Here is a 14507-nt window from a genome sequence, read left to right on the forward strand (position 1 = left end):
GAGTTGCTAGGAGATGCCCTGTTCCCCTCACAGAGCTTCAATCAGAGTGGCTGACCGTTAAACCACTCTGGTCACTGGAGCTCTGTCAGTGGAATAAGGAGTCTCCTCTCAGCACCCTTCACAAACTACACTTCCTAGGATTCTTTGGGGGAAGCCCTGACTGTCTAAAGTGAAATAAAGGTCTGGCATGGATGTGGCCCCCTGATTAGGCAAGCTCAGCAGCTTTGAGTCTGGCTTTTAGAACACTGACAGTTGGTTCTTACTGAGCATGCTTGGCCTTATCACTGAGTTCAATGCTAAATTTCTCAAATTAATTAAAAATCAGCGAGGCACTTTTAAAACCTTTAAACTGCAGAAGATGAAGGTCAGAGTATGGGGCAAGGTCAGTAACAGGATTACAGATCCTCTGTGGACATGGCTGATTTTTAATTGATTTCAACAGATTATGAGAACTCTGACAGAAAATAAGTCCCGAAGGGTTCTGGTTTTCTCTCTCTCTTTTTACACTTTGAACTCTCAATTCTCTGACTGTTTTGTGTATTGCCAAGAAAATTTAGGGGGTTGTTAAGCAAGTGTTTCTGAGTTTAGGAGTATGTTTAAGGTTTTGTTGTGAAATGAGGTTATGGGAAGCATCAGAATGGCATGGGGGGTATTTTCAATTTAACACTGTGGAATGTGAAAAATCCATGCTGACTATAGTATACAGCCACTCTTGTGTCTGTATAATTAGGATAAAAATCAGCTTCCATAAATTAACTGGATCAGAGTCATAGTGGACAGCATTTTCCCCTGGTAGCTAATCATTTCTGATGTCCCTGCCCTGCCCCCCCCCGGGAAAGTTTATCCTTTTCTGTAGAAAGCCAAGGTAGTCATGTCAGTCCATAATTCACTTTGGGGCAATACCTTGTTTTAGGACCAGCCGAAATGTCACAAAATAGCGGCAAAGTCCTTATGTAATATCTTGTCTGATAAAGCAGGTGATGAAGATGTGAAACAGAAGAGTGGGGAAAAGAAGTTTTGATGCTGTCCCTACCAGGTGATTATTAACTGCTAAAGGCATACAGAGGCAGGAAATGGGAACTCCTACTCATGAGGATGGTTAATGTTTCTTAAAACTGTCACTTTAACCACACATCCATCTGGAAAGAAGTGCATTGTGACTGCTCGGACAATGGGTATGAAACACACACAAGATTTGCTGTCTCCTGGGATGTGACTAATCTAGCATGCCTTTGAAGTGACCTTGGGACCAGTTGTGAATTTATAACTTGTGTTTCAAAAGCATCCAAAAACAGGATTTGCCCATCACAATAAGTTAATTAAACCTGATTGAAGCTAAATAGCTTCTATTGAGTAATCATCCTAGCAGACACGAAGAAGAAAAGAGACAAGAGAGAAGGGTCTATTTTTGGTTGCTGGTGAAATCTAGTCATAGGAACTAAAGAAGGTCCCAGAAAATCTGGAAACAAGAAAAGTAGCTGTCTTTCCACATTACCATGGTAGCCCTTGACACAAGCCAGGCGCTCTCCATCATTGGTCCGGCTCTGTCTGTTCCATCAGCCCCAGCTAACATGGCCAATGGCCAGGAAAGATGGGAGTTGTAGTCCAGCAACATCTGGAGGGCCAAAGATCCCCCCCACCTGATTTAGGCCAACCTCCTGTCTCTCTGCAGTGGCTGCTTCAGCTGAAGGTACTGAGAAACCACAGATTAGCTCTAATTATGGAGCAGACTTCTCCATTACTGCCAGGTATGGATCATTGCCCATGTATTTGCCTATATCTGCTTTGATTGCAATTAACAATAGATTTACAACACATCTCTTTTGTTTAACCCTCTCGCAAATGTATACAGATACATATCTGGAGAGGTTGTTCATTTTATGCATAATAATTTCATCTAGCTAATTTCATTTCCCCACCCTCCAGTTTAACTCTGGTCTCCCAGGTGTCATTCTCCCTACTTTCTTATTGCAGGGTGACACACACATCGTGCTCCACTGAAGACATTTCATGTACATACAAAGACAACGCTTAAAGTGAAGTTGGGGGTGGTCATCATTATGAGTCATCACAGGGCCAGTCCTGAAGTACTTCAAGAGCTACGTACACGATCTTTGCGTGTAAAAATCAGAGCACACTATGTGAATGTGTCAAGTCTCTTTAAAAAAAAGATGACTTCTTCAGCAACTGCTTTTGCATGAGATATACCCTCCCCACTCTGAACTGATGCAAACACTTGCAAAGTAAGGATGCTAATCTGGAATAAACCCTCAGGCAAGACTGTTCACATGAACACAGCCTCAGAAGCAGTGCCATTTTAGATGTGAATCATCATCAGGACCAGAGAATGAATACGATTATTTCATATAATCTCAGTTAAAGTTATATTGGCTAATCAATTAGGGCGACAGACAACGTTCTTGAAGATTACACTTGGATTCATACGGGCTGATGGAATTCAACCCACTCACCTCTGAGTTACTACTTGATCCACTTGAAGCTACAGGTGGTCAGTTACTGAGGTAGCTACACCTCCATTCGTACAGAGCACAGTACTATACATCATCTTCTATAGCCAAGGGAGACACAGTAGTCTGAGGGTCAGAAGTCTATTCTGGTAAACAATGCCCAATTCCTTTATAGCTGACAAAGCTCTACAGCTAACAGTAAGAGCGCCCCAGTTATGGAGTACTACCCAGAGGCACAGCTGGGGTATGTGGCCCCACAGTTGGCCATCTCTATCGCAAGGAAAGGAAACTGTGCACTTTCTCACACACAAATATAACCGGATGGCTTGGGGTGTTCTTTCAGTCTCAAAGATCCTGGAACGCACCACCCCCAGAGACCAAGAAATGAAAGGCTGGGAAAGGATCCCAACCAACTTAGGGAGCTTCCAGACAATGTATTATTGAGCATTCATTCAGATTTGTTTGCAGGGATGTTAGATTACATTGGTCAAAGCAAGTGTTATCCCACACTTCCTATTGCATTTCCCATCATTTCCTTATCACAAGAAGTCCAATCTTTTGGGGAAGCAGGTTTGTTGCACGAGACCTCCCAGTCAACTATAATTGCATAACCTGAGTTTACTGATATGTTATTGAATCCCACCCAAAAATAGCAGCAGCCTGGAAGCACCCCTAGATGAACTTCTGCAAAGGCAGTAATTTTAGTCTATTAAAAAATATAACAGCATGGCAGACAACCTGGGCCCCAACTTTCACGCTAACAAGGCTTGCTGATTTTTACATATACCCTACTAGTCAGTAGTTGATTGACCAACGTCTACCATACTTTCTAATCAGCAGTTGTTTTTTTAAACCGACTAAATGAAAGGAAAGATAAAAAAACTTCCCCAGGTTTCTTCTACAAGCATACCTTACAGAGAGAGAGGCCAGAACAGGCAGAGATAACAGCTCGTTAGTCACCAGGCTGAGCCATCTGTTCAGGGACTTAAAAACCTGTGTTCACTGAGGAGGGAGAGCTGAGGAGGGAGACTGGCAAACAACTGAAGTCCAACTCCCCAGTGAAATCTACACATCCTGGCAGGGTCAGTCAGGTATGCCCAGCAGGAAGGAAATGCTTGCATCCTTTTGGAAAGGATGCAGCTCGCCTTCAATCTTAGGCTGGGGAAGCAAGGAGAGGTGTGTGCTTTAGGAGCCTGTGGTCCAGGATATGTTCTCCCTGCCTCCTCTCTCTCCCAAGAAAAGGCATTTTGTGGACTCTGAGAGCTGAACCCCGAGCAGCATCTGTGCAAGTGTTTCTATTCCTTTCAAGCACACTGCCCTCCCACAAGTCCAGCCCACTGCACCGTCTTTTCAAATGAAGATGCCCTTTGGGACAAATGTGTTCTCCCCACTACACTCAACCTGGGAAAAAAAAAAGAGAGAGCGAGAGAGCGCGAGTGTGACAAGGAAGGAGAAGCAAGCTGCTGGAACACCTGCCCACTGCCCCCTCCTTCTGTGCACGGCTGAGCATTAAAGATGGGTCTCCTAACTGGTAGCTGCAGACACAGTTGCAGACAGATCTGTCTCTCCCAGAAGGAGCTCTTAATCTAGTCTGTGACAGGTGAGAACGCATCCCTCCTGTCCCAGTCCTTCCTTTGGCTGCCAGTTAATGAACTCAGTGGCTCCTAATTGCTACACCATGCCAAAGCAATCCTTTCTGCTCGAATCACAGAGGAAGGAAAATAAATTACTCCCAACTTCTGTTTAACAATCCAGCAGAACTTTTTGCACCAGTCTCTGCCTACACAGACTGCCTGCTGCTCATCAGACCAGCACTCTCATATTTCCAGATTCTCCTTTCCACTTTGCTCCACCTCTAGCAGCTGCACTGAACTGGGCTGCAGCGCAATATACACAAGATAGCTTTACTGGTAAAACCATAAATCAGGGAATAAATCTGATCTCAAAACATTGAGAACCTCCACTGTCCACATGTGACGTAAGAGAGGCTACTGTCTGTGCATAACTGGTACACCATCACTCTGCCACATGTCACAGCCTAAGCTTGCACATGGAGGGCTGTTTTTTAATTTATTGTGGATTTATTTGGTTAGCATCAAAACAGGTTGTTACAGAGGCTCACTCATGCATGCACAATTTAATCAGTCAATGCATGTCTCCAGCCATTGCAGCCCACAATCTAGAGAGTACAATATTGGCTATCCTTGTAATCAAACTTTTGGCACACCAGGCCAGAACAGCTGTAGCTTCCCACATTTCTTTGAATGCTCATGCCTGCCGTCCAGAGCTAGGAGAGACAGCCAAACAGGTACTCCCCATGGGTTTTGGGGAAGGGGGTGTGACATATTTGAATACAACCAAAGGTATCAGAAAACTAAGATCCATTAGGATTTGTCTGGCCAATAACCAGCTTTGGGAGAGCAGGCTTATTGATCTTTCATAACTATTTATTCCATAAAAACCTGTATATATAATCCTATATACTTCCTCCAGCAGCGATCAATACCAGTACAAAGCAATAAGTAACAGGGCAATTATTAAAAAAAATCCATCCAATCATCCCACCACAGCAGCTTCCTGGATATGGAGGTTTAAAAACAGCTGCATCCAATCATAATTTGGACTAATGTGGGTTCTGCACAAAATGATCCCCAATTTTGCCAGAAGAAACACCAAAACACACAAATGAGAGCTATGTACATAGATGGCCATATATTTATTTATTTATTTATTACTTGGTTTATATCCCTCCCTTCCTCCCAGCAGGAGCTCAGGGCTCCTTTATTAGTTCCTGTTACAAAGTTCATATTTTTAAAGAATTGGAAATTTTATTTTATTTTTGTTGTTGTTGTGGCCTGTGGGAGAAAGTAATAATTGTATGTGGTACCGAGAACAGGAACCTTTGAGTAGAGACTGGGGGCAGGCCAAGGAAACAGAAAGGTACATACTATCAGAGCCACAGGTAGTTATAAACCTGTCCAGATTTGGAGGATGGTCCCCGAGGTCTCTTAAAGAGATATGGGCAGCAAACTCATGGCCCAGCTTAGGCCCCTCAAGTTGCCTGAAGTGGCCTGCCAGCCCCTCTTGCAGAGACGCATCTCCTTCCTCTTGTGTGCCACGGCTACTAGGAGGTCTTACTGGCTCTGAAAATAGAAAAGAATGCTCTGACTTCCTAGAAAGGGCAACATATAAAAGGAAGAAGTGGCGCCTTTGCAAGGTAAGCAGAGGATTTTCCTTCCTATTGCAGAGCTGCGTAGGGCTGGGGAGGAAATCCCAGGTACCTGGTTGCTCAAATTTGATGCTGGCAACTAGAAATTGGAAATTTTGGGCAACTGTGCTACTGGCACCTAAAAACCTTCTGTAGCTCCTAAAAATTAAAACTGGGATCAGACTCCCCCCCCTCAAGCATTGCTGTATACGATGCCATGTTTCCTTGCATGACTGGTTTCTAGACTTCCTTATTTTGTGAGTAATAGACACCAACAGTGGTTTTTTTCAAGTTCTAACTACCTCCATTTTTAACCCTGCTCATATTTTTGGCATTGTATCTCCACACAATAAAAGCCACTTCATACCATGCACAAAATATATAAGCCTTATATAGATTGCTACTTATGACAACCACACATGCATGTAACAGGCTACAGCTTCCCAGTGCTTATTTGTTGCTTGCATATGTATCAAATCACATGTCATAATCACACACAATTAAGTTACATGTGGCTGGCCCATGCAGAAATTTTGAAATGTATGAAGTGGCTCGGAGTACCACAGACTAACAGTGTTCTTCTGTCTTTAAAAGTGCTTCCTTTTGTCTGTCTTATCCCTGTTGTTTGTTCTAGAAAGTTGCCTTATACAAAGTCATCCCACTGGTTAATCTAGGTCAGTACTGTCTACTCCCAGCCTATCCAAAAATGTCAGGAACTGAATCTGGGACCTTTTGCATACAAAGCATGTGCTCTACCCCTGAGCCACACCCCTTCCCGCCCAGTGTTACTTGCTGATTTGTGAACATAGGAAGGTTACTTATACCAGGTCAGACCTTTATCCATTTAGCTTAGTATTGCCTACTCTGACTGGCAGCAGCTCTCCAGGGGCTCAGGCAGGGAAAGACCTTTCCCATCACTTGCAACCTGATCTTTTCAACTGGAAACACCAGGACTGAATGTGGGACTTTCTGCAGGCAAAGCATGTACTCTACCACCGAGCTTCATCCCCTCCCTCTTTCCAATGAGACGCCCCAGTTCTTGTGCTGGGCACACATTATATAAGAATGAGGGCTTGCCCAATACAACTAACAGAATAAAGAACGAAAGCAAATACACATATTTTCCTCCTTCCTTGTGCTGAAACTGTGGCCTCCCCAGGGTTACAGACAAATATACCTCCAACAACTGTAGGTCAATGAATGTTCAAACCATCTGCTTTACAGCATCAATGCTCTTCAGACTTTCATTTCTTCTTCTGTGGCTAACAAGTCTTGGAGAATGAATCCAGTATTTATGTACTTGCAGGGAAGAGGCTACAAACTCAAAAGGGCTGGTAATTAGTTATACCAAATTAATCAGTTCAGAATACAATGGTGTAAACTGGTGTACATGATGTAAGATTAGCATTAAGCTAAATCTGTATGGCCAATATAGACACTTTGAGATACTTTCTTAAAAAGCTTGAGAATCTTGTTGACTGATAGAAAAAACATTTCAACTGATTTTTTGTTTTAGAATGTTTTCTTTTCCAAGTCCGAGGCCACATCCTTACTATACAGCAGGGCTCCACTCATATGGTGGGTTATGTTCCGGACCCCCGCCTAAAAGCGAAACCTGCCAAAAAGCAGAACTCCATCAATAAAATGGCACCCGATGCCCGAAAAACGCCATAAAAGCGGAACGAGCATCATATGAGTGCAGCCTTACTCTAATTGAAAGCCGCCGTATTAGTGGGCCGCCAAAAAGCAGGGCCCTACTGTACATATAAAGCACCTTATACCATGTTAAACAATCATGGCTTCTTCCAAAAAATCCTGGGAACTGTAGTTTGCAAAGGGTGCTGAGAGTTGTTAGGAGACTCCTATTCCCCTCACGGAGCTACAATTCCCAGAATTCCCTGGGAATAGGGACTGATCGTTAAACCACTTTGAGAACTGTAGCTCTGTCAGGGATCTCCTAACAACTCTCAGCAAACTACAGCTCCCAAGATTCTGTGGGGGACACCATGACAGTTTAAAGTAGCACCAAAGGGGCTTAAAATGTATAGAGCAGACAGGATCCGAGTATGTACCAAGATGTAATATTGATATGAAACCCTATACGTTTCCTTTTAGAAAGCACTCAGATATAAGTAAGATTAGCATTAAGTATTCATGGAGATGTTTCTCATCTCTCTCAATTTGAACACTGAGCAGGTAATGTTTTACATGAGACAAACAACATAATCTGGACATGTTTCAAATACCGTAGGCTCCTACAGCCACATCACAACCACGTTTACTGAGGAGTGTCACACATATTTCAATAGGGCTTACTTCCAAGTATGCTGCATGCTTAGAAGTGGAGCCCGATATACTGTATTTTTTTCCTCTGGAAATATGATCCACTTATTTCAACAGTGGGACTTTTGTGCACAGTCTGCGTCATCTGGACATTTTTGTTTAGCTTTATCCAAATAATGGATATATTTAAGTTTAAACTAATCCCCCACTGAATGTACAAAAATCTATGTCCAGGCAAAAAACACAGAAAATGCAATCCTGACAATAATACATTCTACCTATATTTCCCCCTATACTTTGAACAAAGCCATTTTTATTGTTGTGAACAGCTAGGATGAAAGAAAGAAAATGTCACCTTTTTCCACCAACAAGAGAAGCTTCCTTTTCATTTCAGCCTATTATGCTGAAATCTGGATTCTTGTTTCTTATTTCCTTTAAAAAACTGTTTCTGAAGGACCAGTCTCCTTTTCTTGTCCCAGCTGCTCTTTGCCACATCTACATCTCTGTTGGGGAACCACATGGTCCACAATAAGACTAGTGACCTTACTGAGATTTTGAATCGACCGGAAGGTCTTGCGTCTCCTCCCACTTTCACTCTATACTTAGCTGCAACTTAGCATCTTGTGGTAAAGCTTGCTTTGAACAAAAAAAAAAAAAACCCTGAACCTCAAAAAGTTAGGAAGGAAGGCAAAAGGAAGCATGTACTAAAGAGGAGCTTTCCAAAAACAGAACTAAAGCCAGAAACAGCTGCTTTTAAGCAGAAGCTAGACAGTCCAATGGATAAATCTAACTGTCCCTTCTGGGAAAACAAATATGGCTACAGGCTGCAACAGTGCATGAACATCATGAAAAGAACCAGAGATCAAGGTCTGAGGGTGGAGGTAATGGTTTTGCTGCACTTAAAAATCAGAACATATGAGAGCTACAGCTTTGGAATATTCAGATTAAAGTCAATAGCATTATTCTGGGGGGAAAAGCAGAGCTTGGAAAAGTCACTTTTTTGAACTACAACTCCCATCAGCCCCAGCCAGCATGGCCACTGGATTGGACTGATGGGAGTTGTAGTTGAAAAAAAGTAACATTTCCAAACTCTGGAAAAAAGACCAGTGAATTATCATTTTGTTCCTGGTGTGGCAACTGGGCTTTGGGTACATGTCTGCTTGTGAGCCGGGGTGTGTGTGTGTAATTTTTAATTCAGGTTGCAATCCTATACCCACTTACTTAGGTAGATGGGACACTTCTGAGTATGCATGTATAAGAATACAGTGTTAAGTTACCACTATGGGACAATTAGACAGTTAATATTACAGAAGTTGTGAATAGGTTATTCAAAACATTTGCTTGCAATTGATTAGAATTACACATCAGGGTAGAGCTCATTTTATGGATATTTTACAGAAACAGCAGTAATTAAATGCCAACAAGTTATCATTTGATAAAATCCTCTTGCAAATTTATTGCATGATTCAAGGAACTTTCCTAATCAAACTCTGATAAAAATCACCACAGGAGGTAAAAGGTGGAATCTATACTTGACCAGCATAATCAATTGATCCTTTCACCACTGTGTTTTCTGTACTGTGAAACTAAAATGTATGATGGGCTGATTCAGAACCAAATCACCAGTTTAAGGGATGATATTCAATCTGTACCAACTTTTTTTAGCCAGTCTGGATCTGCATGGTGATGTGAACATTTGGGAGTTCCATCCTGAACCCTGATCCTACTTTATACCACACTACTGCTAACACTTCTCAAAGGTGGTCCAGATTGGCATAAATAGTGACCAAAGTGACAGACTGACTACAAAGGCTTGAAAGTAATTATGCCACTTAGGCCCTCTGACTTGTGAAGGGTGTGTTTCTACAGCTTCATTAGGATGAGAAAAAAACCCACAAAATGGGAGAAATCTGAAAGTCATTCAGATCAAACGAGTTGCAACTGTCCACTTACCAACAAATCTACATCTATACCATGCATAAACTCCTTTGCAGACCAATGTATATAACTCAGATGACAGTGTGGTATTAGCAGAAAGTAGAGTGAACACCAAGTCCCTGCAGGCAAGGAATAGTTTTGAAAAATGGCAGAAACAAGTGAGCAATTCCACACCCATGAAATAGATCACTTCCCCCATCACCAAGATCTTACTTAGACTGATCAAAGAGAAAATTCTTTCCAGATCTTAAAATGAGAGCCAATCTGTGCTTTCAGATTAATCATGTGGCACAACCTTCCCAGGTTTGTACCACTTCAGAATGCAGCTGGGGGGATCATGAGGTGACCTACCCTACATCAAGAATTCCCCATTCATGAAAATCATGCCATGGAGAAAACTTCTCAGCTACCCTTCTGAAGTAACAGCCCCAAGAGAGCTCTACCACATGCTTCTCGAACATATAAATTTTTCCTAAACCAACAGTGAGGCCCACAGTGTGAAGCAAAATCCATCCATCCACATCTCCCTGAGGTAACACTTTCATGGCCCTGTAGTGCAGGTCTACTTATCTAACATCTCATATCTTACTGCAGAAGACCAAGGGTCTCTGGAAAGTCTACTGCATCTGCAAAATCAGACAGACATCATAATAGTAAAGATTGCCATGGAAAGACTTTCATTGTTTATTTATGTCTTCGCAGTAAGGCTTATCCAGTTGCGATTACTCAGGGAGCAATGGGTGCATATATGAAAAGATGTTGTCCTCAGCTTGCTGAACTGGCTAATGGGCTCATGTTCTCATATAATGTGTTGGGTGAATGTACAAAAATGTCTTCTGTACAAAAATTATTTTTCACCGATTTGGAGGCAAACAGCAAGAGATCAGGCAGCCAAGTACACACTATTCATGGACAAGGGTGGAGAGTTTCAAAAGATCTTTCCCCTTCAGTTTTTAGAGAACACATTCTTAAGATGCCAATAACATCCAATTTTCCAAACCAGACAGTGAAAATAGATCTCCCATTACGTGTACTACACCAGATGCAAGCTAGCAATCTCTATGGTAGAGACAGAAGGGATCTAGTTTATCTAATCCAGACAGACTATGTCTGTCATGGTAAGCCAGTTCTGACATAAAAGTGGTAAATGTAGCTCAAGATATAAAGCAGATGTTCTGTGCCAGCAAACTTTGGGTTGAACATTCCAGTGGGACTTAGCCTCCCTAAAGATGATCAAGAACATCAGGAAAAGCATGCAGGCAGTGCAGTTTTGTCATTGGTAATGAAGAGGTTGACTATTGTAACCACAGCACAAAGTGATTCAAATTCTTTAGGTGTTCAAAATGTTTTACAAGCGTTAGATCAGGGGTGGGGAATCTGGACCCTCTAATATGTTGCTGGGATCCATCTCCTGTGATCCCTGCCCACTGGTTGGGCTGAAGGGAAATGGAATCCAGCAACATTGAGAAAGCCACAGGTTCTCTAGCCCTGTGTTAAATGAAAAGGCATCATGCTCACCTTTTATTTTACATCAGTCAGAATGATTCCACACACATAAGACAGCATGGGAATAGCAGAATGATTTAGCTTAGCCATGTTTCAATTTTCTCATATGCAACAAAAAGATAATTTCTATAACATTCAAAATTGATGCTTCTAATTTCATGCCTGAAGGCTGATTTGGTGGCCAGTACTGTAGCCCTCTTCAGTAAACTTGAGACAGATATTCAGAACCACTCTGGAAATGATTCAGTGTGTGTCCAAATCAGAAATTAACTCAACTTGAGAAGTAAGAAGATATGTACATATCTAACCCAAGCTGACGTGGGGTGGGGGAAGATTTCAAATCAACTCAGGTTTGAAAGCACATAAGAAATGTTCATGTGTACAAATGGCAACACAGATGTGTTGTAATCTTTCCATCGGCCACAGTGTGGCATCCCCATTCATTCGAGTTTGAACAGACAAGAGAGAACTTATCTTTGCCTCTCCCACTCATCACACATTTCCAAGGTAATTCTTGGTGCCAGCTTGGTGCCAACTAAGTTGTCCAGCCCCACTCTAAGGGCCAGGATACTACAGCCACTATACAGAGACTTATCTAAATAGCTCCATGTAATGTTTGCATGTAGCAACTCACCCCATACAAACATCAAAACTGATAAATCTCAATGATGAAAACAATCATATTCACACGGCGAGTCTCTGCTACGTACAAACTGCATGCGGCAACTCACCCCATACAAACATCCAAACTGTGATAAGTCTCAGTGGTTTTCACCACTGAGATTGTTTACACCATTGAGACTTATCAATTTTGATGTTTGTATGGGGTGAGTTGCTGCATGGAGTTTGTATGTAGCAGAGACTCACCATGTGAATCTGATTGTTTTCACCATTGAGATTCACATGGCAAGTCTCTGCTACATACAAATTGCTCACTGCGTAGTTGCACCTGCCCCACGAAACATTCATAGCAACCTCCAAATGTAAGCCAGCACTGTTACAGCAAGCTGCAACTTTCCCCATGTATTCCTCAACCCCAGAGTATTCCACCCAGCTCATTGTTTACTATCTCATGCTCTCTGTTGCAACATCATCTCATATTTCACTGTACTGTGTTACATTTCCTGAATACAAGGGGGTGGACATAGCTTAAAGGTAGAGCAAATGTCCCTCATGGAGAAGGTCCCAGATTCAAATTCTGGTATCCACAGTAAAGTGAAAGTCCTTCCTGAAAGCATGCATATGGCCATTGTTAGAAGATGCTGCACTTGGTCGGATCCTGCAGGGCCCTTCCTATGTTCTTCCTATGCCACGCCCCATCAAATCTAAATTGCCACACCAAGTTTCCTTAATGGCCCTACTAATAGCATATTTTCCCACTAGTAAGCCCAAGGCCTAAGCTATCCCAACCATGTCTCCAGAGCAAACACACTTCGGCACAGGCCCCCAGGTGCACTTCTTCTTCAATAACAGCTTCAAGCTCCTGCTACAGTAACTTCATAACATGCCTTCCAGATTCTACTTACTTGGGGGGAGTGAGCTCCACTGAGTTTAGTGGTACTACTAGCTTCAGAGTAACATAACACAGAATTGGAGCAGACAAGATCCTTAATGCAACATTCATTCACTATCATCCAAAGCACCCCCTCTCTCAAAGATTGTTTTTATTTAAAAATTGCCAATAGACAGACCATTCCATCACACACCAAACAAGTTACCGACTCCTAAAACTATCAGGAACACATAGTGCGTTATCACCCAACCGTTCCGACCCTGCTACACCAGCACTCAGTAAGAGTTTCACGTAATCCCCAAAGCACAGTCACCCCCATGCCGTGGAAAGGTACCAGCCTCGCCTCCGGCTACTCTGGTCCTAATGCACTATAACACCTCACACCAACATTACTGTATATATGTATGTGTAATGAACGCATGCTTCCTTCCGCAGCAGGCGGGGCGGCCTTACACTCCGGAGACCACCATCGCCCTGAAATCACACATCCGCCCACTCCTGACTGACCCAACCCATCACCACCACCCTTCAGCCCCACACCAGAAGCCCCTTCCAACGGCTCTTGGCACTGACCCCAAGGAGCCCACTTCCCACAGACACCATACTCTTCTCCCTCCCTCTCCGGCTATGCCCCCCTCTCCTTGCCCTCCTGCGTGATCGCTGCGGGCACCAGCTGCCCTGTCCTGCCCTTACCTCTCCCTGGTCGTCCTCTTCCAGGTTGCTGAAGCTCCACACCACCAGGCCCTGGATAAGCAGGATGGCCAGCGCCGTGGCGATCGCCAGTTTATACCGGCGAACCAGCTTCTGCACCCGGACGCTTGCCACCATCTTCATTCCTGGCGGCCAGGGAGAGGGAGGGTGAGAGGGAAGCAAGAGAGAGAACGGGGGGGGAAGGAAGGAAGGAAGGAAGGAGGGGGAGGGAGAGAGAGAGAGAGAGAGAGGGCGGCAGAGTTGAGAACCCTGCAGATCGCGGGCACGAGCACGCACAACGCGGCAGATCTCGAACACCCGCACGGCGAGAGGAAAATAAATATGTGTGGGAAGGACTGAGGTTTGCTAAGCAAGGCAGAGGACGGTCGGTACCCCGGAGCCGTTAACAGGCGTGCGGCGACGACACGACGACGACGAGGGCTGCAGAACTCTGGGTCGAAAAAACGGAGTGGTTCCTGCTTGACGCCTACGCTCTTACTTTTCGTAGAAGCTGTCGTTCTTATTCCAAGAGCCACTGCCGAAGAAAGGATCCTCCCTCCCTCTTTTTATCCTTTGTTGAAGGCTCTTCTTCGCTAACTGTGCACAGTGGTCACATTAACACATTGCATTTATTCCACTTTAACAGTCATGATTCCTCCAAAGAATCCTTAGAAGGGTAGTTTGTGAAGGATGCTGAGAGATGTTAGGATATCCCTTTCCCCCTTACAGAGCTACAATGACCGGAGTGGTTTAATAGTCAGTCCTTCCCAGGGAGTTCTGAAAATTGTTGCTCTGTGAGGGGAGTCAGGGTCTCCCAACAACTCTCAGCACCCTTCACAAACTACTCTTCCCAGGATTCTTTGTGGGAAACAATGACTGTTTAGTGGAACAACAGTGGAAT

The 14507-nt window shown here is 43.5% G+C and overlaps 1 protein-coding gene across 2 annotated transcripts in view; it reads right to left on the bottom strand.

The window, feature by feature from the left end:
• XYLT2 (xylosyltransferase 2) overlaps positions 1-14116 on the bottom strand; it is a 44888-nt gene extending 30772 nt beyond the window's left edge. Inside the window, exon 1 of one of the 2 annotated variants that reach the window (XM_061616066.1) lies at positions 13610-14116. In XM_061616066.1, the coding sequence (XP_061472050.1) occupies positions 13610-13750 (141 nt within the window). In that variant the 5' untranslated portion in view covers positions 13751-14116. The remainder of the gene's footprint in view (positions 1-13609) is intronic. The other variant, XM_061616065.1, reaches the window with a different exon arrangement.
• Positions 14117-14507: the final 391 nt, after the last annotated feature.

This window comes from Rhineura floridana, chromosome 3, assembly GCF_030035675.1.
Source record: "Rhineura floridana isolate rRhiFlo1 chromosome 3, rRhiFlo1.hap2, whole genome shotgun sequence".
NCBI lineage: Eukaryota > Metazoa > Chordata > Lepidosauria > Squamata > Rhineuridae > Rhineura > Rhineura floridana.